General features: G+C 43.3%; 2 protein-coding genes across 2 annotated transcripts in view; both read left to right on the top strand.

The window, feature by feature from the left end:
* The window catches only part of mbtps2 (membrane-bound transcription factor peptidase, site 2), a 57562-nt gene extending 50282 nt beyond the window's left edge, over positions 1-7280 (top strand). The window contains exon 10 of the mRNA XM_059967725.1: positions 7076-7280. Coding sequence (XP_059823708.1) covers positions 7076-7116 — 41 coding nt within the window. The 3' untranslated portion in view covers positions 7117-7280. The remainder of the gene's footprint in view (positions 1-7075) is intronic.
* Positions 7281-11337: 4057 nt separating this feature from the next.
* sms (spermine synthase) overlaps positions 11338-25230 on the top strand; it is a 58609-nt gene continuing 44716 nt past the window's right edge. The window contains exons 1-3 of the mRNA XM_059967736.1: positions 11338-11490; positions 13863-13983; positions 17681-17774. Of these exons, the coding sequence (XP_059823719.1) occupies positions 11445-11490; positions 13863-13983; positions 17681-17774 (261 nt within the window). The 5' untranslated portion in view covers positions 11338-11444. The remainder of the gene's footprint in view (positions 11491-13862; positions 13984-17680; positions 17775-25230) is intronic.

Here is a 25230-nt window from a genome sequence, read left to right on the forward strand (position 1 = left end):
TAGGACTTTGAGCCCCAGAAGAATACCAGAATATGTGTACCATCTCCCATACCATCCTACTGGCCGTCCTGTCAGTCTCCTGTCCTAGCTGTGGTTCCCAAATTGACCTCAGTACCCACACAACCGTAAGAGGAAGCAAGTTATCCTTGTTCCCAAGATAATGGGTAAAAAAAAACAGACCTTCAACCTTTTTTCTGGTTACTGTCCCATGGATTAACTTAGCCTTGTTTGTCACCATGTTTCACCATCTCCTCCCATGGGTAAGATGAGCCACCCCCAACTTTCACTGGTGACTCCCCATTGGTAGTTAGCCATACCCTAATCTTAACTGGCTTATCTCTCATTTCACTGCATCTCCATCATTCACTGAACTCAGCTCCTTGGGTTGTTAGACCTGCCTAATTGGTTAGTGAACTGTGCCCCACTTAGTTAACTTCACGCCATCATTTACATATGCATCTTACTTGGTGAGTTTCTAGTTTTCACTGACCTCTCATGGTTAGTTAGCTGTGCCCAGTCATTTACATATCTATTCTACTTGCTCAGCTATTCACAATTCCTTGGAGTCATAAGACACTACACTGCCCTGGTGGAGGACTTTGTCAAATGGTGCAAGCTGAATCATCTGCAGCTCAGTGTCAGTAAGACAAAGGAGGTGGTGACGGGCTTTAGGAAGACTAAGCCTGCACTGTCCCTGTTACTGTTGATGATGAGGATGTGAATGTGGTGAGGACCTACAAGTACCGGGGGTGCACCTGGATGACAGACTTGAGTGGAGCACCAACACAGAGGCTGTGTACAAGAAGGGCCAGAGTTGCTTCTACTTCCTGAGGAGACCGAGGTCCTTTGGAGTATGCAGGCCTCTCCTTCACGTGTTCTACCAGTCTGTTATCACCAGTCCAGTCTTCTATCTGGTAGTGCGCTGGGACAATGGCATCAACACAAGTGATGCCAATAGGCTCAATAAACTGATTAGAAAAGCTGCTTCTGTTACAGGAGTTGAACTGGACACACTGGAGGCTATAGTAGTACAAAGGACCCTTTGAAAAATCCTGGCAATTCTGCACGATATTTCTCACCCTCTGCGTGTCACCTTGGCTGAACAGAGGAGCACTTTTAGTAATAGACTGAGACAACTGCTGGTCATTCTTACTCTTGGCCATTAGGCTCTATAATGACTCTCCTCCTGTTAGACTGTTTGAGGTAACTTATTTTCTATTCTTTCTTATTATTTTTCTAATATTTGTATATTGTATACCTGTGCATTTGTATTGCTACCCTGACACTACAGTTTCCTATGGAATCAATAAGCTATCTATCTATCTACAGATACTGGAACCTTGAGCAACAAACAATATGCTGGAGTAAATCAGCAAGTTGAGCAGCGTCTGTGGGGGAAAGAAATTGTCAACTTTTCCGGTTGAGAGGCAAAAAGGCTAGCATAGAGAGGAGAGGGGAGTGGCAAAGCAGGATTCCAAGGTAACTGATGGACTGAAGAAGGGTGTAGGGTAACAGGCAGGTGAGCAGGGGTGGAGTTGGAAGGCAGTGGCAGGTGATCGATAGGTGGAAAGAGAGGGAAAAGAATAAACAACATATAAGGAAGGTGGGGGGAATGATGTGTGAAGACAGGACACAGATGGTGGAGGGAAAGAAGGAGAAACACAAGCTAAACAGGCAACAATAATAACCATTAGCACAGAAGGGAGAGGTGAACAACAGTGACCAAGATTGGGGGTGGGAGAACCTGTGTATGAATTGTGTGAATGAATCCAGAAGGGGGTGAAAATGAAAGGACTTGCAGAATCAGAAGGTAAGTTGTGGGGGGAGGGGCGGGGAGAGTACCTGAGAACTCAATATACATTCCATTGAGCTGTAGCCTACCCTGACACATCCTCATATGGAGGTTTAAATACACAGGATCGCAGGCGGCTGCAGAGGGATGTAAACTCAGCCACCTCCCCCAGCATTGAGGGCATTCTCCTCCCCCCACTATTGAGGGCATCTTCACAACCCCCCCTTATCACTGAGGGCATTATCACCCCCCAACAATTGAGGGCATTCTCACCCCCCCCCACTATTGAGAGCATTCTCACCCCCCCCCACTCCACCATTGAAGGCATTCTCACCCCCCACTATTGAGAGCATCCTCACAACCCCCCCTTATCACTGAGGGCATTATCACCCCCCAACAATTGAGGGCATTCTCACCCCTCACTATTGAGAGCATCCTCACCCCCCCCACTCCACCATTGAAGGCATTCTCACCCCCCACTATTCAGGGCATTCTCACCCCCCCCCCACTCCACCATTGAAGGCATTCTCACCCCCCACTATTCAGGGCATTCTCACCCCCCCCCCCACTCCACCATTGAAGGCATTCTCACCCCCCACTATTCAGGGCATTCTCACCTCCCCCCCCCACTCCACCATTGAAGGCATTCTCACCCCCCACTATTGAGGGCATCCTCAGAACCCCCCCCCCCTCACCATTGACGGCATTCTCAAGAGGCAGTGCCTCAAGAAGTTGGCACCCATCTTTAAGGACCCTCACCACTCAGGTCATGCCCTCTTTTCATTACTAGCGTCTGGGAGGATTCACAGGAGCCTGAAGATACACGCTCAACAATTCAGAAACAGCAGCTTCTGCTCTACCATCAGTTCTCAGTGGTCCATGAACCCATGGACTCCACCTCAGCATTTTTGCACTATATTTATTTTTTAATTTAAAGTAGTTTTGTCTTTTCACTGTACTGCTGCCACAAAATGACAAATTTCACCTCATATGACAGTGATATTAGACCATTTCTGGACAAGTTCATGTGGGAATGGGAAGAGGTGTTGTAATTGACTGCATCTGGAGCTCAGGTTGATTATTACTGACTGAGGATAGATGTTCTGTGAAATGGTTGCCAAGTTTACACTTGACCTTGCCAATGTAAAGGAAACATTTGAGAGCTTCTTCTTCTGTGGGACATTTTTATCCCACGCCTTGTGAACTATTCCCAGAAACTTCAGCTATCTCTGCTCTGCCGTCATCCCCGTCAGTATCCCCCACCAATCTAGCTGGACAAGCTCTTTTCTCACGTCTCTGTAATTCTCTTTATTCCATTGTGATGCTGATACATGTGAGTTACGCTTCTCTGTCTCAAACTGCAGGGTGAATTAATCGAATTATGATCACTGCTTCCTAAGGGAGAGGAGCTTGTCCAGCTGGATTGGAGGAGGATACTGGCAGGGATGACGGCAGAGCAGAGATAGCTGAAGTTTCTGGGAATCTGATCTGAGTTATTACACAACACAAAATCTAACATGGCTTTTCCCCGAGGAGGCTCAAGCACAAGCTGCTCAATAAAGCTTGGTAATCCACTGTCAGTCGCCGTTTGTAGGTTCCATCTTCAGTCCTACATGTCTTCACTTCCCTAGTCTTTACTGGAGTAACTTGTGACATAGCTGCCAATTCAGAGATTGGCATTGTCTCATTGTCCAACGTAGGGAGTATTTTCCAAGAAGTGTCACTGGCAGAGCTGCCCACCTAAAATTCCTGCCGAGCTTTCGAATACTGCTTCAGTCTGCTTCAAAGCTCCATACAATGCACTTGACAACACGTTTCTTGTTATCTGTTCGCTCATTTAGTTAATGCAAAAATTTGCTCTTTAGGCTTTTTACTCTGTCTGTCACACAGTTTTTGTGGTTTATCATGTTTCGGTTTTCTTTCCCAATTGATTAGTTCACAATCACATCTTTACTGGCCCTGTTAACTTTTTTCACTCACTCACACATTCAATCAAACTGTTCCTATCTTTGACTCACATATTCCAGTTTGTTTTCCCTTTCCCACAGGCATTCTCTGCATTTTATCACATGCCTTCTCAATAGGCTTAAATTGATCGTACATTTAATCTGTTTTGTTTTCATTAGTTTTATGAAACAGATGTTTTATTCAGGTAAGAGCCCAAACACTCAGTCATCTGTTCACCTGTAACTGGAGATTCTGTAGTAGGTTTCACGACTTTGGCCATTGCCTCAATTCAGTCTGGTGTAACACATGTACAAACTTTTATAACTTGGACTGTGATCCAAAATATTTGGTCTTGCAACCAAAATTCTGTAAGATAGCGTCAAAATCTTTATACGACTGCAGTTAAGTATTTTTGAATTGCAAGCAAAATTTTATTGGATTGCAGTCAATATTTTATTTTAGTACTACAACCAAAATTCTATCAACTTGCAAGTGATATTTTTGGTTCGCCAATGTCAGTTTTGCTGGTGGAAATGATAAAGGAAGACACGCTGGGTGTGCAGTCTCGTCTGGTGAAAATAAGGGTGAGAAACTCTATCTCTTTCCTGTCTAAGAGGAGATTGAGAGAGAGCAGAGGAGTCAGAAACAGAGAAGACATGAGATTCGAGCAGAACAGAAGGGAAGTCATAGTTCCTGAATAGGGACAACACTTCAGCTGCCCCGGAGAGCGTCATCTTTAGAGCAAATGGTAATAGAGACAGAGAAGCAAGGAGAAAGGAGTGGCATTGTTACAAGGACAAGGTGGGAAGTAGCTGTGGGAGTTGGTGTTGCTTGTTAATATATTTATAGTAAATATCACTGGCTCGTTTGTCTCCTGTGATGGAGGCAGTGAGATCTAGAAACAGGAGAGAAGTGTCAAGCTTTGCTGTATGCTTGAGTGCTTGGTGGGGGGGGGGGAAATCATTGCTTTTCTGCTGCTAACATGTGGGTGGGGGGAGCTGGGAGGGGCTTTGGGGTTCTAACATTTAAATTTGGGGCACTCCTTTTGTTTTTGTGGATGGTTGTGAAGAAAAAGAATTTCAGGATGTATAGTGTATACATTTCTCTGACATTAAACATACCTTTGAAACCTTTGAAAGTGGTCCACAAAATCACAAGGAATCTTTTCTTTCTACTCTGTTAGTGTTACTGTTTCCCTCTCAGTCCTGTCCTGACTCAGGGTGTGGAATTGGAAATGGTTTATTATCGTCATGTGCACCGAGGCAGAGTGAAAAGCTGGCCATGCACACTGTTCATTCAGATCGGACCGTGCAGTGAACACTGGTAGTGTAGAGTGGTACAGAATGCTTTAGAACCACCCAACTACATGGAGAGTGGAGGGGGCCTGGAAGCTGCTGCCAGGGGTGCTGGTAGAGGGCGGTACATTACTGTCACTTAAGAGACATGGATGGTAGAAAAATGGTGGGCTAGGTGAGAGGGAAGGGGCAGATTGATCTCAGATTAGGTCATGCAAAATCGTGGGCTGTACTGTGCTTATGTATTAGTGATGTGGAATAACAGCTGCAGAGAAAGTGTGGTTCAGGTAAACAATCAGGTACAAGAACATAACAAAGTCGCGAGTCCAACTTATCACACTGGGGAACTAGTTAATAGTCTTACAGCAGCAGAGAAGAAATTGCCCTTCAGCCTGGTGGAACGTGCTTTCAGGCTTTTGGAAGAGGGAAGAAGAGAAGATGTCTGGAATGGTTAGGCTATTTGATTATGCTGGCTGCTGAAGTTTAGTCGGGCCCCATTGAGGGGAAGCTAGTTCTTCTGATACACAGAACTGTGCCCACAACATGTTTTCAATAAAATTTTACGACGATCGACGGGGACATGCCAAATTTGACCCAAAACCTGGATAGTTTTGCACCCCTCCCTACAGATGCTGCTCGACCGACTGAGTTCCCATGGCACTTTGGTTTGTTATTCATTGACATATCCCACTGTATGAGTCAGCCCCACTCCCACCTTACACTGTTAATCAGAGCCATCCCATCATTTACATATCCTCTTCTCTGCTTAATTTGCTCTGCCTCTGCTTTCATGGAGCCTGGCCGCGGTTTGGCCTCCTCTCTAGCATTCTTCTTCTCCTTCTGAGACTTTATGGTGGTTAACAAACAGCTTTAGGGCGCGTTACCCAGAAAACACTGGAGGGACTCAGCAAGCCAGGCAACATCAGTGTCTGCGTTTCCAGCAGCTGTGCATTTTCTCCTGTTTGTGATGCTGCCTGGCCTGCTGAGCTCCTCCAGCATTTGCTGGGTGTTGCTCGGATTTCCAGCATCTGCAGATTCTCTCTAGTTTAAGGTACATTACCTCTGCCTTCTGAACTGGAGTGTGGGTCAGGATATGTAAATCACCCATATTTATATTTGCATCTATTAAAAAACTTGTATTCTTATGTAACTGCACTATATATTTAAAGCAATAATCCTGTGATCCTTTTTGCAAAATACTGTTAATGTTAAATTATATTTTACTCTGTGATAACTTTAAAATCATCCATCCCCTCTCTTGATTATAGATTATATCTTGGACACCTCACCAATGCATGCTCAACCAATTCTTATTGATTACAATATTCACATCTCACATTATTGTATTTCATTAAAAACAATGTGCCCTGTGTGCCCAAACCTCAATTTCGATATTATCACCTCTTCTCTCCTTCTCTTTCCTGCATTTCTCAACCATCCTGCTTCTTTACAGATATTATAAAGTTGTCTTCCTGTTTTTTCTTCATCCTAATGTTGTCTCCATTTAAAATGTAATTTTTAATGTTTTTCATTTCTCCTTTACTGTAATTTATTTGAATGTCCACTTCTGCTCACCCATTTGCCTCCTTTGCTAATCTATCCCACTTGCTCATTCCCTCTAATACAACATGCGCTGGAATCAAAGTAAAACATACAGAGTCCCATCATTTTAAAACTGAATAAGCTTTGTATTATCTCACACATAATGTCTGGTCTTGTTTTTGGGTGTAAATCTTTTAGACTCCTGATTGTTGTGCTTGATCAGACAATATTACAACTCACACCAATCTCCCTTCCTCCACCTGCTGAGAAGCTGATAGTCCCGCTGTCATTTCACCAGTACACATCAAGAAGCCATCATGCAGCCTCACTTGCTTTTTAATGTTAGTATCAGGCACTACCAGTCCTACCCCTAATCTATTACCATTTTCAAAGCATCTGTGTATATTTATAAATATCCATAATAATTATTTACATAAGATTCAATAATATCTTGAGTTAATATCACCTCTATTTTTCTGTCTCCTTTTGAATAATTTAGGATCCAGCTCTGGTGCTTCACAGAGCCATGGCTTCAAATAGCCTACAAAGTTCCCTGGACATCTCCAAGGAGTGGTGTCCCAGAAAGGCAGCGTCCATTATTAAGGACCCCCATCACCCAGGGCATGCCCCTTTCTCACTGTTACCATCAGGTAGGAGGTACAGAAGCCTGAAGGCACACACTCAGCAATTCAGGAACAGCTTCTTCCCCTCTGCCGTCTGATTCCTAAATGGACATCGAACCCGTGAACGCTACCTCACTCCTTTAATATATATTATTTGTTTTTGCTTGATTTTTAATCTATTCAATACACGTATACTGTAATTGAAATGCTTATTTATTATTACTATTATTTTCTTCTCCTTCTACATTATGTTAACTTATGCTGCTGCTAAGTTAACTAGTTTCAGGACACATGCTGGTGATAAACAGATATACTGTTTTGGATACTGTTGGGGGAGGTGTCTCATCAGGGGAAGGCAGCAGCAGCCGAGTTCATTGCACCATGGGTGGCTCTGTGACACAGGAGGGAAGGAAAAGGAGTGGGAGAGCTATAGTGACAGGGGATTCGATTGTAAGGGGAATAGATAGGCATTTCTGCAGCCTCAAACAAGACTCCAGGATGGTATGTTGCCTCCCTGGTGCAAGGGTCAAGAATGTCTCTGAGCGGCTGCAGGACATTCTGGAATGGGAGGGTGAACAGCCAGTGGTCGTGGTGCACACAGGTACCAATGATATAGGTAAAAAGCGGGATGTGGTCCTACAAGATGAATTTAGGGAGTTAGGAGATAAACTAAAAAGTTGGACCACAAAGGTAATAATCTCTGGATTACTTCCAGTGCCAGATGCTAGTCAGAGTAGAAATAGGAGGATATTTCAGATGAATACGTGGCTTGAAAAATGGTGCAAGGGGGAGGGATTCAAATTTCTGGGGCATTAGAACCAGTTCTGGGGGAGGTGGGACAGGTATAAACAGGACGGTCTGCACCCGGGCTGGACTGAAACCAATGTCCTGGGGGAGCATTTGCTACTGCTGTTCAGGAGGCTTTAAACTAATGTGGCAGGGGGATGGGAACAAGTGCAGTGAGACGGGGTGTAAAATGAGGGTAGAAGCAAAAAGTAGTAAGGTGAAAAGTAAAAGTGGCAGGCAGGCAAATCCAGGACAAAAAGCAAAAAGAACCACTTTTCAACATAATTGTATAAGGGCTAAGAGTGTTGTAAAAACAAGCCTGAAGGCTTTGTGTGTCAATGCGAGGAGCATTCATAACAAGGTGGATGAATTGAATGTGAAGATAGTTATTAATGAATATGATATAGTTGGGATCACAGAGACATGGCTCCAGGGTGACCAAGGATGGCAGCTCAACATCCAGGGATATTCAATATTCAGGAGGGATAGACAGGAAAGAAAAGAAGGTGGGGTAGCATTGCTGGTTAGAGAGGAGATTAATGCAATAGAAAGGAAGGACATTAGCCTGGAGGATGTGGAATCGATATGGGTAGAGCTGCATAACACTAAGGGGCAGAAAGCACTGGTGGGAGTTGTGTACAGGCCACCTAACAGTAGTAGTGAGGTTGGGGTTGGCATTAAACAGGAAATTAGAAATGCGTGCAATAAAGGAACAGTAGTTATAATGAGTGACTTCAATCTACATATAGATTGGGTGAACCAAATTGGTAAGGGTGCTGAGGAAGAGGATTTCTTGGAATGTATGCGGGATGGTTTTCTGAACCAACATGTTGAGAAACCAACTAGAGAGCAGGCCATTCTAGATGGGGTATTGAGCAATGAGGAAGGGTTAGTTAGAAATCTTGTCATACGAGGCCCCTTGGGTGAGAGTGACCATAATATGGTGGAATTCTTCATTCAGATGGAGAGTGACATAATTAATTCAGAAACAAAGGTTCTGAACTTAAAGAAGGGTAACTTTGAAGGTATGAGACGTGAATTAGCTAAGATAGACTGGCAAATGATACTTCAAGGGTTGACGGTGGATATGCAATGGCAAGCTTTTAAAGATCGCATGGATGAACTACAACAATTGTTCATCCCAGTTTGGCAAAAGAATAAACCAGGGAACGTAGTGCACCTGTGGCTGACAAGGGAAATTAGGAATAGTATCAAGTCCAAAGAAGAAACATAAATTAGCAAAAAAAAGCGGCACACCTGAGGACTGGGAGAAATTCAGAGACCAACAGAGGAGGACAAAGGGCTTAATTAGGAAAGGGAAACAAGATTATGAGAGAAAGCTGGCAGGGAACATAAAAACTGACTGTAAAAGCTTTTATAGATACGTGAAAAGAAAAAGATTGGTCAAGACATATATAGGTCCTTTACAGTCAGAAACAGGTCAATTGGTCATAGGGAACAAAGACATGGCAGACCAATTGAATAACTACTTTGGTTCTGTCTTCACTAAGGAGGACATAAATAATCTTCCAGAAATAGTAGGGGACCAAGGGTCTAGTGAGATGGAGGACTGAGGGAAATACATGTTAGTAGGGAAGTGGTGTTAGGTAATTTGAAGGGATTAAAGGCAGATAAATCCCCAGGGCCAGATGGTCTGCATCCCAGAGTGCTTAAGGAAGTAGCCGAAGAAATACTGGATGCATTAGTGATCATTTTTCAAAACTCTTTAGATTCTGGATTAGTTCCTGAGGATTGGAGGGTGGCTAATGTAATCCCACTTTTTAAAAAAGGAGGGAGAGAGAAACCGGGGAACTATAGACCAGTTAGCCTGACATCGGTGGTGGGGAAAATGCTAGAGTCGGTTATCAAAGATGTGATAACAGCACATTTGGAAAGCGGTGAAATCATCGGACAAAGTCAGCATGGATTTGTGAAAGGAAAATCATGTCTGACGAATCTTATAGAATTTTTTGAAGATGTAACCAGTAGAGTGGATGGGGAGACCCAGTGGATGTGGTATATTTAGATTTTCAAAAGGCTTTTGACAAGGTCCCACACAGGAGGTTATTGTGCAAACTTAAAGCACAAGGTATTGGGGGTATGGTATTGATGTGGATAGAGAATTGGCTGGCAGACAGGAAGCAAAGAGTGGGAGTAAACGGGACCTTTTCAGAATGGCAGGCAGTGACTAGTGGGGTACCGCAAGGCTCAGTGCTGGAACCCCAGTTGTTTACAATATATATCAATGATTTAGACAAGGGAATTAAATGCAGCATCTCCAAGTTTGCAGATGACACAAAGCTGGGCGGCGGTGTTAGCTGTGAGGAGGATGCTAAGAGGATGCAGGGTGACTTGGATAAGTTAGGTGAGTGGGCAAATTCATGGCAGATGTAATTTAATGTGGATAAATGTGAGGTTATCCACTTTGGTTGCAAGAACAGGAAAACAGATTATTATCTGAACGGTGGCCGATTAGGAAAAGGGGAGATGCAACGAGACCTGGGTGTCATTGTACACCAGTCATTGAAGGTGGGTATGCAGGTACAGCAAACGGTGAAAAAGGCAAATGGTATGTTGGCATTCATAGCAAGAGGATTTGAGTACAGGAGCAGGGAGGTTCTACTGCAGTTGTACAAGGCCTTGGTGAGACTGCACCTAGAGTATTGTGTGCAGTTTTGGTCCCCTAATCTGAGGAAAGACATTCTTGCCATAGAGGGAGTACAAAGAAGGTTCACCAGATTGATTCCTGGGATGGCAGGACTTACATATGAAGAAAGACTGGATCGACTAGGCTTATACTCACTGGAATTTAGAAGATTGAGGGGGGATCTTATTGAACCATATAAAATCCTAAAGGGATTGGACAGGCTAGATGCAGGAAGATTGTTTCCGATGTTGGGGAAGTCCAGAATAAGGGATCACAGTTTAAGGATAAAGGGGAAGCCTTTTAGCACTGAGATGAGGAAAAACTTCTTCACACAGAGAGTGGTGAATCTGTGGAATTCTCTGCCACAGGAAACAGTTGAGGCCGGTTCATTGGCTATATTTAAGAGGAAGTTAGATATGGCCCTTGTGGCTAAAGGGATCGGGGGTATGGAGAGAAAGCAGGTACAGGGTTCTGAGTTGGATGATCAGCCGTGATCATACTGAATGGCGGTGCAGGCTCGAAGGGCCGAATGGCCTACTCCTGCACCTATTTTCTATGTTTCTATAATAAACCTGATTCTGATTCTGGAGACAACCCAGGAAGGGGCACTGTAGCCTGTCCCTTCTGCTTTTCCATGCAAAACTAGTGATTCCCTTGCTTTCCTTTTCCAGCACGGGTGTGAAAGCAGTCCGGTTGCAGGGTGGAAGCTGGTCTCACTCGCCCCGCCCCGCCCCTGGGCGCAGCGCGCATGCGCGCCCGGCTCGGTCGGCGTGCACTCGGCATGGCCAGGAGCTGGAGCCGGAGCCGGAGCCATGGCGGTGCAGCAGTACGTCCTGGACTTCTGCCTGTCGGCGCCAGGTGAGTGGTTTGGCGGGGAGCGCAGGCCGAGCCTCCTCCGACCGAGGGGGGCAGGCGGCGGCCTTTAGCAGGGGAGAGGGGCCGGGGGGGAGTGGTGGTGGAGGAGATAGCGGCGGGCACGGGTTCAGGCCTAGGCAATCTGACACGCTGCCCGGAACCGGGCGACAAACAGGACCAATTTGCAGGTATGTAGCCCAGTGCATCATTAAGCAAATAACATTGATGATCAATGACATGATAAGTGGCATGAACTAAACTGATTAACTGAAACAGAAACTGTTGCAAAAACAATCAAACAGGGCGAAGGACAAAGGTGAGGATGGAGCAGATGTAACAGTTTAACCTTCAAATCATCAATTCTTACACCATGGCAAGGGTGAGCATAGAAACAAGACACAAGGTACTCATCCTGCATCAGCAAGGTTGTCCATAAATGTAGTGGTTGGGCATGGAAACTGCAGCAGACGAGAGAGACATCAGACTGACGTCCCTTCTAAATCGGAAGAAGTCCAGCATTGCTATCAGCTCTGAACTCAGAATCAACTCTAACCCAAATATGCAATCTACAAATCTACCAAATAAAAAACTCTGCAGTCTGAAGAAGTCTTGTCAGAAGTGATCTACATGGAAGATTTGCTGACAAAAGGCTCCCTCCGAAGTGGACACAAAGCTAGGAGATGCACCTATGCACAAAAAACACAGAACACTGGGTGCTGAACAATGGCAGCAAGTGGCATGGCCTATCGAGTCAAAATTGGAAATTTTTGGCTCAAACTTGAGACAGTTGTTTGTAGAAGAGTTGGAGAGTGCTACATGGATGAATGTGAAGCACGGTGGAGGTTCCCTGCAGGTTTGGAACTGAACTTTCACCAATGGAATTGGTGATCTGGTCTGTAATCCTCAGTGCTGACAAGTACAAGCAAATTTTCATCCATCACGTAATGCATTAAGGGAGATGTCTGATCAGTCCCAACTTTCGGCACAACATGGAGGGCTGAAGGTCCTGTACTGTGTCATAGTGTTATATGGTTCTATGGTTATTTGGCAGCTGGACAATGACCCCAATCACATGGCCAAGGTCATAAAGAACTAACTTCAGCAATTTTCCAGCCGTTTTCTTATAAAACTGCTTGACAGGAAACCTAAGGGAATTGATGCAGTTTTAAAGGCAATGGGTGGTCACACCAAATACACCCAGACCCTGGTTAACTCTGAGGATGCCTTCCTCAGAGGGCTGTGTAAATCAAAGCTATGCATAAATCGCTATTACGTAAATCGACAGGTGTCTGGTTTTTAAAAAAATCAAAACCGAGATATATGATCTGTTATGCTTACACAGTAATTTGTGGAGTAACAAACATAGGGATTGGCCTAACCTGTCCATCAGTGGAGCAGCAACACATCACAGCTGCAGCGGAGCGAAGCTGGTGCTGGCTACATCTTAAAGGAAGGACCAGGCTGTGGTTCCTCCTCTAACTTTGGCTTCTTCAAGTAGGCGTCAAGATATGACTGCCTTTTCTTAAGTTTCCTCTCATGAAGCAGTTCTCGATAGCAGGAAATCATGTTGAGAACTCCTCTCTTTGCCTTATTGTTTCATTCCCATTTGGGGTCGATGAATTGGTCCCATGATTTGTATGATCGTCGTGATGCAAGTGCTGAGGAATTTGGTGGTGAGGCTTTGCTCAAGATTTTTGTACAGTACGGTGTGCCAGTGATGGTGATTCTGAACTGTGTTATACTTCCAGTAAGTTGTGCAATCTTCACCCACTGTATATTGGTTGCTTAACCCAATGATGGGGGTGCACAGTGAAACAAATTGCTCAGTCCTGAATGGTTGTGAGATTCTTAATTGTTCAATTTGTAGCCATTGGGAGATGTCAGTTTAGATACATGGAGTTTTGTTGATGGAGAAATGAATGACATTGCAGTTATCTTCATTGATTGTCATCCTTTTCATTAAGACAAGTTTTACATCATGTAAATTTGAGTGATATTCCATAGAAAATATTAAGTGAAGATAACTTGAGGGATTCCCGCCATGCACCTGTCACCTGGGAAAGTTTTATTTGTCGATCTTATGAATTTGCTGGACAGGATTGCATCTAATATTATTTCCTATAATATCAGAAAGAGTTTACAAAGTTCTGCAAATAGATTTTTTTTACAGCATGCTAATTATACTGATACTTGCTTTAAATTTGTGCAGTTTCTTCTTAGGATATTGATTACTTTCGCTATTTAAGTAAATGAGATGTCTGCAGACTGCTGTTGGATAGAAATTGTCAAACATATATGTGGGTGAGTCAATAGTAGATGTGAAAGATCAGCAAAATAGTTCTATCTTTGTTAATGTTGGCTTTCTTTTTCCTTAGCTGATGGCAGAACTGTTATTGAAGCATTGGAGCCAATTTTTCGGGAGCAACAAATGACCAAAACAGTTCACAATTTGGGAGAAAATGGTTTCTTAGTAACATATATTTCAGAGTCTGGCAGGTATGAGAACTTTCAAACCTGTTTTTTTTTAGAATTATGGCAGAAGATTAAGTTCTACTGAAACTGTATTTATGGCCTTTGCATTTGCAAACATGCCTGGGGCTATATGTGTCACTTGGTTTAATGACACACTAGAAGGAGGAGATTGCTTGGCGTCTTGTAGAGTTGCTGCATCACACTGTCAGTGATTTAGGTTCAGTTGTGACTTCTGCTGCTGTCTGAGGAAATTGCATGTTCCAAGACGGTTTCCTCACATCTCAAAGATGTGGATTGGTGGTTAATTGGGCATGGTAATTTGCCTCGTAATGTTAATGGGTGGAAGAATTGTTGGGAATGTGGACAAGTTAAGTGAGGGAATGGGAATTCTCAGAGCTAGTATAAATTTGATGGACCAAAAGGTCTTCTGTCCTAGCTCTACAGTACAGAAACAGGTCCTTCAGCCCATCTACTCCATGCTGTCCTGGTCTTCTGCCTAGTCCCATCTACCCGCACCTGGACCAAAGCCCTCCATACATCTCTCATCAATGTATCTATCCAAATGTTATAGTTAAACTCATATCTGCCACTTCTACTGGCAACTCATTACACACTTGAAGAATGAAGAAACTGTCCTTCAGATTTATCTTAAGTATCTCACCTTTCTCTGTAAACTTATTCTAATATCATTCAACCTGAAAGAGGGGGTGGAAATACCTGCAAGCACCCCTCTTAATTTTGCATATCTCTATAAGATCTCCCCTCATTCTCCTGTGTTTCAGTGAATAAAATCCTGATCTCTTTAACCTTATAACTCAGGTCCCAGCAACATCCTTGCTGTTGATGCTTAATAGCTGTGACAGCATTGATAGAAAGAGAAATAAAGTGAAGGTTCAAACACCCTTTGCTGAGGATATATTTCTGTGGTTCAGTCACAGATTCAGTCCAAATCTTGTTCTGGCAGTGGTGAAAAGGTGAGGATTGACAATGGGTTTCCATGTACAGACCTGCTGGGCTCCTACAGTGCTGATCACACATGAAGTAGGAATTGAATGTCCCTGAAGACTGTAAGGTTCCCACCTTCTTTGGAATTGGTCTTGATTGTTAGTTCCTGGAGACCTTCCCCTGGGATACTGAGAGAAGATGGAGAGAGCAGGTGTCTGCCCAGAGGATCATGCACTGTCATCTGTGATTTCCTTACACCCCATAAACCCCTTGAAGATACTCACCCACTTCAGCCCACTGTGACACAACTGTTGTTGGCAGAATTTCACTGGCGATGAGATGGTTTCAGGAGAGGTCAATCAGCTGGTTGAGTGGTGTTGCAACTGCAGCCTTTCACTCAACATCAGTAAGACGTTGAGGACTTCAGGAAGGGAAAGTCAAGGGAATACACACCCTCATGGAGGGGTCAGCAGTAGAAAGAGTGAGCTGGTTCAGGTTCCCGAGTATCAGTGTCTCTGAAGATCTTTACTGGATCCAATATATTGATGCAGTTACAAAGAAGGCACAACAGTGGCTATGTTTCATGGGGAGTTTGAGGAGATTTGGTATGTCACTAAAGAGTAGCTAATTTCTACAAATGTAGCGTGGAGAGTATTCTAACTGGTTGGGGAGGGGGTGGTGTGGCACTACACAGAATCGGAAAAAGCCGCAGAAGGTTGTAAGCTCAGCCAGTTTCTTCGTGGTCACTACTCTCCCCAGCAACGAGAACATCTCAGAAAGGCGGCACCAGTCATTAAGGACCAGCCAGAACATACCCTCTTCTCATTACTACCATCAGGGAGGAGGGACAGGAGCCTGAAGAAACACACTCAATGTCTTAGTAACAGTTCTTTCCCTCCACCAATCGATTTCTGAATGATCACGAACCCATGAACACTATCTCACTATTCTTGCTCTCTTTTTACACTACTTTTAAATATTATTGTAATTTAAAGTATATTTCATGTCTTGCAAAGCAACAGATTTCATGGCATGTCAGTTATAATGAAACTGATTCTGATCAACGGGGGTCAGCAGGGAATATCTTAAACACAAACACTTGGAGCCCAGTTCTTGAGCTGCATGTAATTCACTCACTTGCAGGTCTGTGGTTTTACAAGACTTTCATTTCTGTGTGTGGTTCTACACCGTCTTTACACTTAGTCACTTTCCCTGTGTCCAGTGCTCATAAAACCCAATGACAGTTTCTCAACATCCATTCAGTCGTCCTCTGGGTGCCTGGGTCTTAAGGAAATAAGGAACTATGCGTTACTTTTTGCCCACTCAACTTTAACCTTCAGATATATTTTGTTTGGTAAAGTAACATTTACTCTGGAATAAAACAAGTTAGTAACATTCTGCAGGTCTGGCAGCATCAGTTGAAAGATGAAGTGTTTAACCTTCAGTCTGTTAATCCTCCATCAGAACTAGGAAAGTTGAGAGCATGGGGGAAGGAAAGATGGGACAAAGGAAATACTTCTGACCTGGAGAGGACAAGATTTGCATGGAGAAGTTATAGAAGTTATCAGATTAATAGTGGTAGTATGAGAAAAGTTGTTTTCCATTTTCATGAAAGGCATAGGCTTTAATTCAGTAACAAGGAAATGTGGTATTAAGTACTCAGCTGGTCAAGCAGAATCCATGGAAACAGAAACGCTTGGATTTTTAGGTTGAAGATCCTTTTCAGACTTGCTGTGGACCTTTTAATATATTCAGATTGGGTAGTTCAATTGGTATTTGGCCTGTTTGTGCTCATTATAAAGGTTTTGCTGATTTCAAGTGGTCATTAAATAATTTTCATCATTTCACACCACCTTGAGATGCTTGTCGATGCAAAAGGGGAAAGTTCCTGCTCTCAGGTGTACAGAATAGGAAGAGGTATTGACCTACAATCTCTGTCTTGATCATGCTATAAAATTAAACTAATCCCTTCTGCCTGCATGTGATCAATATCCCTCCATTCTCTGCATATCATGTCTCAATTTAAAAGCTTCTTAAATGCCTCTGTCATATCTGCTTCAACCACTGTTCTTGGCAGCACATTCCAGGCACTCTGTGTAAACACTTGCATTGCACATCACCTTTAAACTTTTCCCCCTCTCATCTTATATGGATGTCCTCTCAGTATTTGGCATTTTTAACCCTGCTATAAGAATTCTGACTGTCTACCTTATCTATGCTTCTCATAATTTTATAAACTGTCAGGTTTCCCCTCAGTCTCCAGTGCTAGAGAAAACAGTCTAACATTGACCTATGCCTCTTTGTAGCTGCTACTCTTTAAGCCAAGCCGTATCCTTGTAAGCCACTTCAGCACCCACTTCAAAGCCTCTCCATTATTCCTGTAATGGGGTGACCATACAGAAATGCAGCCTAACCAGAGTTCTATACAATGTGTTGTTACCTTTTGTTTTACTTCATGTTGTAGCTAATTGTATCAGTCTATCTATCTGTTAAAATGTGGGGAGGGACATTTTACTGAACACTTGCATGGTGTTATTTTGTTACGTACACAACGAAACAAGCCATGCTATCCTAGAAATACATTCAATGTAATATGTTTGGGATTTGTACCTTTCCTGCTTTGTGTTTATGCAAACTTCCACTCCTATGCTTAGCAATTTTAGAATATAAACTGTGCTGTATTGTGCTCTTTTACAACCACTGGAAAGAAAAGACTTAAATACTACTTGAATTTCATATGCATTTTATTTTAGACTTCAATTAATTTTACTTGCAGCTTTGCCACTCTAAGAATGTACACAGATAAGCTCATGACATTTGACTTCCATAGCTATGAATTGGACAACAAAGGGCGAGCAACAGTTGAGACGGTAAGTGTTATGCTTCTGAGTACATCAGTTTGCAGAATGTGCACTGAGGTATATAAAGGAAAATGGGTATTAAATGGAGCAAAACTAGTCTTTATTTCAAATGCGGTCATGGTAGTTAGACAATAGGTGTCATGAGTTTCTGATTTTGTTTTATAAGAGGGGTGCAGAAATATTAACCATATAACCATATAACAATCACAGCCAGGAAACAGGAAACAGGCCAGCTTGGCCCTCCTAGTCCGTGCCGAACCCTTAATCTCACCTAGTCCCACCTACCCGCACTCAGCCCATAACCCTCCACTCCTTTCCTGTCCATATACCTATCCAATTTTACCTTAAATGACACAACTGAACTGGCCTCTACTACTTCTACAGGAAGCTCATTCCACACAGCTATCACTCTTTGAGTAAAGAAATACCCCCTCGTGTTTCCCTTAAACTTCTGCCCCCTAACTCTCAAATCATGTCCTCTCGTTTGAATCTCCCCTACTCTCAATGGAAACAGCCTATTCACGTCAACTCTATCTATCCCTCTCAAAATTTTAAATACCTCGATCAAATCCCCCCTCAACCTTCTACGCTCCAATGAATAGAGACCTAACTTGTTCAACCTTTCTCTGTAACTTAATTGCTGAAACCCAGGTAACATCCTAGTAAATCGTCTCTGCACTCTCTCTAATTTATTGATATCTTTCCTATAATTCGGTGACCAGAACTGCACACGATATTCCAAATTTGGCCTTACCAATGCCTTGTACAACTTTAGCATTACATCCCAACTTCTGTACTCAATGCTTTGATTTATAAAGGCCAGCGTTCCAAAAGCCTTCTTCACCACCCTATCTACATGAGACTCCACTCTCAGGGAACTATGCACAGTTATTCCTAGATCTCTCTGTTGCTCTGCATTCCTCAATGCCCTACCATTTACTCTGTATGTTCTATTTGGATTATTCCTGCCCTACCATTTACTCTGTATGTTCTATTTGGATTATTCCTGCACATACATTAATGAGCACATACATTAAGCTTGTTGGCTGTTTTCCCCTGAAGTTTGATTACAAGCTAGTTGACAGCTTGTACTAAAGGTAATTAGCTGATTGGGTCAGTTTAGAACTTGAAGCAAGGATGAAGAGCCTGTGGATTGTGATGACACAACATAGTTAAGATTTTGTAGAATACAATAAGTGGACTCTTGATTTGTCAATGATTGATATTGACCCTACAATCACAAGCCCAGAATTAGATTCTTTTGATTCAGCTGCTTAAGCATTGACTGAACAGGCTTACAGCATGGAAGCAGGCAGATCTGCATCAATCTTGCATTATTCTCTCTCAATTCCCCTCCCTGCCCCAGATTCTCCCTGCATGGGCAAGTTACAGTGACTAGTTAATCTACTGACCCATAGGTGAGGAGGGTGATGCATTTGGAGGAAACTCATGCAGGAGAATTTAAAAGGCACAGGGACAGCAGACCTTGATCCCTGGAGCTGTGCGCCTGGTGCTGTAACTAATTGCACTACTGTCTTTCAGGCTTCCTTTAAGGGAAAAGTTTCTAAGAAACTAAATAGTGCCTATTTATACAACAAGAGGTGTTCTTTTTACATGAAAGACAGTGTAAATGGAAGCATTTGCATCGAGGAAAACTATCTTGCAATCATTGTACATTTCAGTATAGGTCTTTGAAAATAATAAGCATGATTGGTCTTTCCCTTATTAAGAGTGGATTTAATGGTAAATCCAAGGAAATTAAACAAATATATTAAACGACAGTTGGTTATTCCTTATCTGGAATACAATGGCCAAATTGGGACATTGCCTTTTTAAGAAGAGTCTTGGAGCAGTTCTGGACCAGAAGTGGAAAGTGGTATTTTGCTTTAGGTTAATGAATGCAGAAGAAGTTTTATCATGCTTTGCTCCTGGTTCTTTTAATAATCTTTCTGAATGATTTACTGAAGTGTTAAAGATGAACTGTTTTGATGGAATTAACACTGAGAAACTGACTTCTTTCCCAGGTTCATTAACCAGTATAGCAGGTTTAAGATAACTGGAAAGGTATGCAGAACAAACACCAATAAAGTGCCAGTAACCAGGCAGCCTTGTACCAGATTGGCAGATGTGCCAGACTATTGGATATTATTTTTATCAATAAGCTGTCACAATTGAAGTTTACTATTTTTTTGCAATTAGATGATATGAAAATAGATTTTTATAGTCGACCTAGTCAGTCTGAAGAGGTGTGTGGGAAACCAGGCCAGAATGTCAAAACATGGAAAACCTGCAGCACAATGCAGGCCCTTCGGCCCACAATGCTATGCCAAATATGTACTTTATTTAGAAATTACCTAGGGTTACCTATAGCCCTCTATTTTTCTGAGCTCCATGTACCCATCCAGGAGTCTCTTAAAAGACCCTATCGTATCCGCCTCCACCACCATCTCCAGCAGCCCATTCCACGCACTCACTACTCTCTGTTTTAAGTAAAACTGACCTCTCCTCCATACCTACTTCCAAGCATGTTAAAACTCTCGTGTTAGCCATTTTAGCCACGGGGAAAAGCCTCTGACTATCCACACGATCAGTGCCTCTCATCATCTTATATACCTCTATTGGATCACCTCTCATCTTCCGCCACTCCAAGGAGAAAAGGCCAAGTTCACTTAACCTATTCTCATAAGGCATGCTCCCCAATCCAGGCAACATCCTTGTAAATGTCCTCCACACCTTTTCTATAGTTTCCACATCCTTCCTGTAGTGAGGTGACCAGAACTGAGCACAGTACTACAAGTTTGGTCTGACCAGGGTCCTGTATAGCTGTTACATTACTTAACTGTGTTGGACTCCATCTGTCACTTCTCAGCCCAGTTTTGCTTCCCAACAATGTCCCGCCGTAACCTCTGACAGCCCTCCACACTATCCACAACACTTCCAACCCTTGTGTCATCAGCAAATTCACTAACCCATCCCTAAACATCCTCATCCAGGTCATTTATAAAAATCATGAAGAGAACGGATCCCAGAACAGGTCCCTGATGAACACCAGTGGTCACCGACCTCCATGCAGAATATGACTCGTCTACAATCACTCTTTGCCTTCTACGTGCAAGCCAATTCTGGATCCACAAAGCAATGTCCCCGTGGATCCCATGCCTCCTTACTTTCTCAATAAACCTTGCATGGAGTACCTTGCTGAAATCCATTTACACTACATCTGCTCTACCTTCATCAATGTGTTCAGTCATATCCTTAAAACATTCACACTGGCTTGTAAGACATGACCTGCCTTTAGCAAAGCTATGCTGACTATTCCTAATCATATTATGCTGCCTCCTTGGATCTTTTCCATCAATTTACTAACCACTGAAGTAAGACTCGCTGGTCCATAATGGAGATGTCAGGGATAAGATTTTTACGCAGAGAGTGGTGAGTGCATTGAATAGGCTCCCGGTGATGGTGGTGGAGGCAGATATGGTAGGGTCTTTTAATAGACTCCTGGATAGGTACATGGAGCTTAGAAAGATAGAGGGCTATGGGTAACCCTAGGTAATTTCTAAGGTAAAGACATGTTTGGCACAGCTTTGTGGGCTGAAGGGCTTGTATTGTGCTGTAGGTTTTTATGTTTCTATAATTCCCTGGCCTATCTATTCCCTTTCTTGAATAAGGGAACAACATCTACAACTCTCCAGTCCTCCAGAACCTCTCCCGTCCCCATAGGATCATTGCCAGAGGCTCAGCAATCTCCTCCCTCACCTCCCACAGTAGCCTGGGGTACATCTCATCTGGTCCTGGAAACTTATCCAACTTGATGATTTCATAAAGCTCCAGCACATCCCCTTTCGTAATATCTAAACGCATTGATGTAGTGTATATGGATTTCAGCAAGGCATTTGATAAGGTACCCCATGAAAGGCCAAGATCCTTTTCTGTAGTGAATACTGAAGCAAAGTATTTATTTTAAGTACCTCTGAACTCCCCTTCAGTTCCATACACGCTTTTCCACTGTCACACTTGATTGGTCCTTTCTCTCACGTCTTATCCTCTTGTTCTTAACATATGTGTAGAATGCCTTCGGGGTTTCTTTAATCCAGCTCAACAAGGCCGCCTTGTGGCCCCTTTTGGCTCTCTTAATTTCCCTTATAATCTTCTGGTTCTCTATCATTATCTAGTTTTTTGAAACTTTCATCAGCTTTTCTTCTCGACTAGATTTTCAACAGCCTTTGTACACCATGGTTCCTGTACGGTACCATCCTTTCCCTGTCTCGTTGGAACATATCTATGCAGAGCACCATGCAAATATTCCCTAAACATTTGCCACATTTCTGCTGTACATTTCCCTAAGAACATCTGTTCCCAATTTATGCTTCCAAGTTCCTGCCTGATAGCTTCATATTTCCCCTTACTCCAATTAAAAACTTTCCTAACTTGTCTGTTCCTATCCCTCTCCAATGCTATGGTAAAGGAGATAGAATTGTGATCACTATCTTCAAAGTGCTCTCTCACTGAGCAGGTTCATTTCCCAATAACAGATCAAGTACAGCCTCTTTTCTTGTAGGCTTTTCTACATAGTGTGTCAGGAAACCTTCCTGAACACACCTAACAAACTCCACCCTATCTAAACCCCTTGGTCTAGATCCCACCATGACAGCCCTGTTATTATTACACCTTCCCAGAATCTGTCTCCGTATCTGCTCCTGTATGTGCCTGTTACTATTGGGTGATCTATATTAAAAAAAACACCCAGTAGAGTTATTGACCCATTCCTGTTTCTAACTTCCACCCACAGAGACTCAGTAGACAACCCCTCCTTTTCTGCAGCCCCCACACTATCTCTGATCAGCCACGCCCCCACCTCTTTTGCCTCCCTCCCTGTCCTTTCTGAAACATCTAAAGTCTGGCACTCTAAGTGTCCTTGAACCATTCAAGTCTCTGTAATGGCCACAACATCATTGCTACAAGTACTGATCCACGCTGTAAGCTCATCCACTTTGTTTATGATACTTCTTGCTTTAAAATGAACATTCTCTATCACCTGCCTATCCTCCCTCTCGCACTGTCTCCAAGCTTTCTCTATTTGTGAGCCAACCACCCCTTCCTCCATCACTTCAGTTTGGTTCCCAACCCCCAGCAATCCTAGTTTAAACTCTTCCCCAATAGCTTTTGCAAACCTCCCTGCCAGGATATTGTCCCCCTCAGATTCAAGTGCAACCTGTCCTTTTTGTACAGGTCATGCCTCTCCCAAAAGAGTTCCCAATGATCCAGAAATTTGAATCCCTGCCCCCGTTCTAATCCCTCAGCCACGCATTTATCCTCCACCTCACTCTATTCCTATACTCACCGTTGCGTGGCACAGACACTAATCCCGAGATTACAAACTTTGAGGTCCTGCTTCTCAACTTCCTTCCCACCTCCTTGTTGTCTGTTTTCAGGACCTCCTCCCTTTTCCTACCTATGTCATTGGTACCAATATGTACTACAACCTCTGGCTGTTCACCTTCCCACTTCAGGATATCCTGGACGCGATCAGAAACATCCTGGACCCTGGCACCTAGGAGGCAAACTACCGTCCGTGTTTCTTTCCTGCGTCCACAGAATTGCCTGTCTAATCCCCTAGCTGTAGAGTCCCCTAACACTGCTGCCTTCCCTACCCTTCTGAGCCACAGGGCTAGACTCTGTGCCAGAGGCACAGCCACTGGTGGTTGCTTCCCCCAGTTGGACTGCCCTCTCACCAAACAGGAGTACTTATTGTTAAGAGGACGGCCACAGGGATACTCTCTAGCATCTGCTTCTTGCCCTTCCCTCTCCTGACTGTTACCCACGTATCTGTCTCCCGAGGCCCCAGTGTGACTACTTGCCTGTAGCTCCTCTCTATCACCTCCTCACTCTCCCTGACCAGACGAAGGTCATTGAGCTGCATCTCCTGTTCCCCAATGCAGTCCCTAAGGAGCTGCAGCAAATGTACTTAAAATAAGGGCAGCAAGGCAGGGAGCTTGAAGTTCAAGGCTTTGGTGTTTGGAGACAATGAGAAACAGAGCCCAGAGACTTTAAAGGGAGCATGGGAAATGGGACTCAAATCAATTTAAATGGAGGTGGGGTCCAGAGAGTTTAAATGCAGAATTGGCAACAGAGCCTGACAAGTTTATAAGGAACAGAAAACAAGAGTTTAGTAAGTTCCAAGGGAGCATGGAGATGTGGCACTGAAACGCTGCTATTTCTGAGCAATAACATATGGAATTCTTGGAGTTTTTTGTTCTGTGACTTGGAATGTGCTGGTAACAGATTCTATGGTAGTTCCTGGTGAATACTGAATATGTGCAGGCCTGCGGGAAAGCAGTAAGACTAATTGAATTGATCTTCAAAAGATATTTGGACCAAATGGGTTCCCATAAGATATGATTCTAATTGGGCATTTTTTCAGTGTGCTTGTGTATATAGTTTTGTGGAATGATAATGCAATCTGTAGTGAAATAATCCACAACTATTTGAGATGACTGAGGTATTTATTGGGTTTGACAGACCCCAAAGTTTTATTTGTTATTTAACAGGGTTAACTACTTTATTTGTCATAGCTGATGATATTTGTATGCTTTGTCCTGCACCATACAGGGTATTACCATTGTAGGTCCCTTCTGATTTCTGATTTTACTTAACAAGCCTATAACCAAGCTCCAGTACAGTGTGCTGGAATGAACCTGTCCTATTTGTACTTGATCGATACTTGATCATTTTGTCTCTGTCCCAGCTTGCCAAAGCCTTGGTTTCAGCTAGTAAGGTGTTTGTCCTTGATTCCCATTCTACACATTGTTGAGCCAACTTTTGGCCATGGTAGCATAGCAGTTGTTACAGCTTGGGGCATCAGAGTTCAACTCTGACATCATCTTAAATTTTAAGCCCTCCCTATGGAATGTGTGTCTTTTCTCTGAGTCTGCTGGTTTCCCCTCACAGTCCAAAGAGGTAAAAGGTAGTAGGTTCATTGGTCAATGTAAATTGTCTCATGATTAGGTTAGGGTTAAATCAGGGGTCAATGATCGGCATAGCTCAAAGGGTTGGAGGGCCTATTCCTTGCTATATCTCAATAGGTAAAGTAACTGTGTCCTTAGACATTTGGAGAAGAGGGATCATTATTTGAGAATGCTGTTCTTGGACTACAGTTCAGCATTCAACACTATAATTTCCTGCAGACCTTCATCCTGCCTTGTGTAGCTTGATCCTGCACCTCCTGTCAGATCGGTAAGGATGGGCTCCCTCACCTCTGCCCCTCTGACCCTCAACACAGGTGCCCCTCAGGGCTGTGTCCTAAGCCCCCTCCTTTACTCTCTGTACACCCATAACTGTGTTGCCACCCACAGTTCCAATCTGCTATTTAAGTTTGCTGACGACCCTACACTGATTGGCCTAATCAAAATAATGAAGCAGGCTACAGAGAGGAAGTCATCACCCTGACAAAGTGGTGTCAAGA

Source organism: Hypanus sabinus, chromosome 4, assembly GCF_030144855.1.
Source record: "Hypanus sabinus isolate sHypSab1 chromosome 4, sHypSab1.hap1, whole genome shotgun sequence".
In the NCBI taxonomy this organism is placed as follows: Eukaryota; Metazoa; Chordata; class Chondrichthyes; order Myliobatiformes; family Dasyatidae; genus Hypanus; species Hypanus sabinus.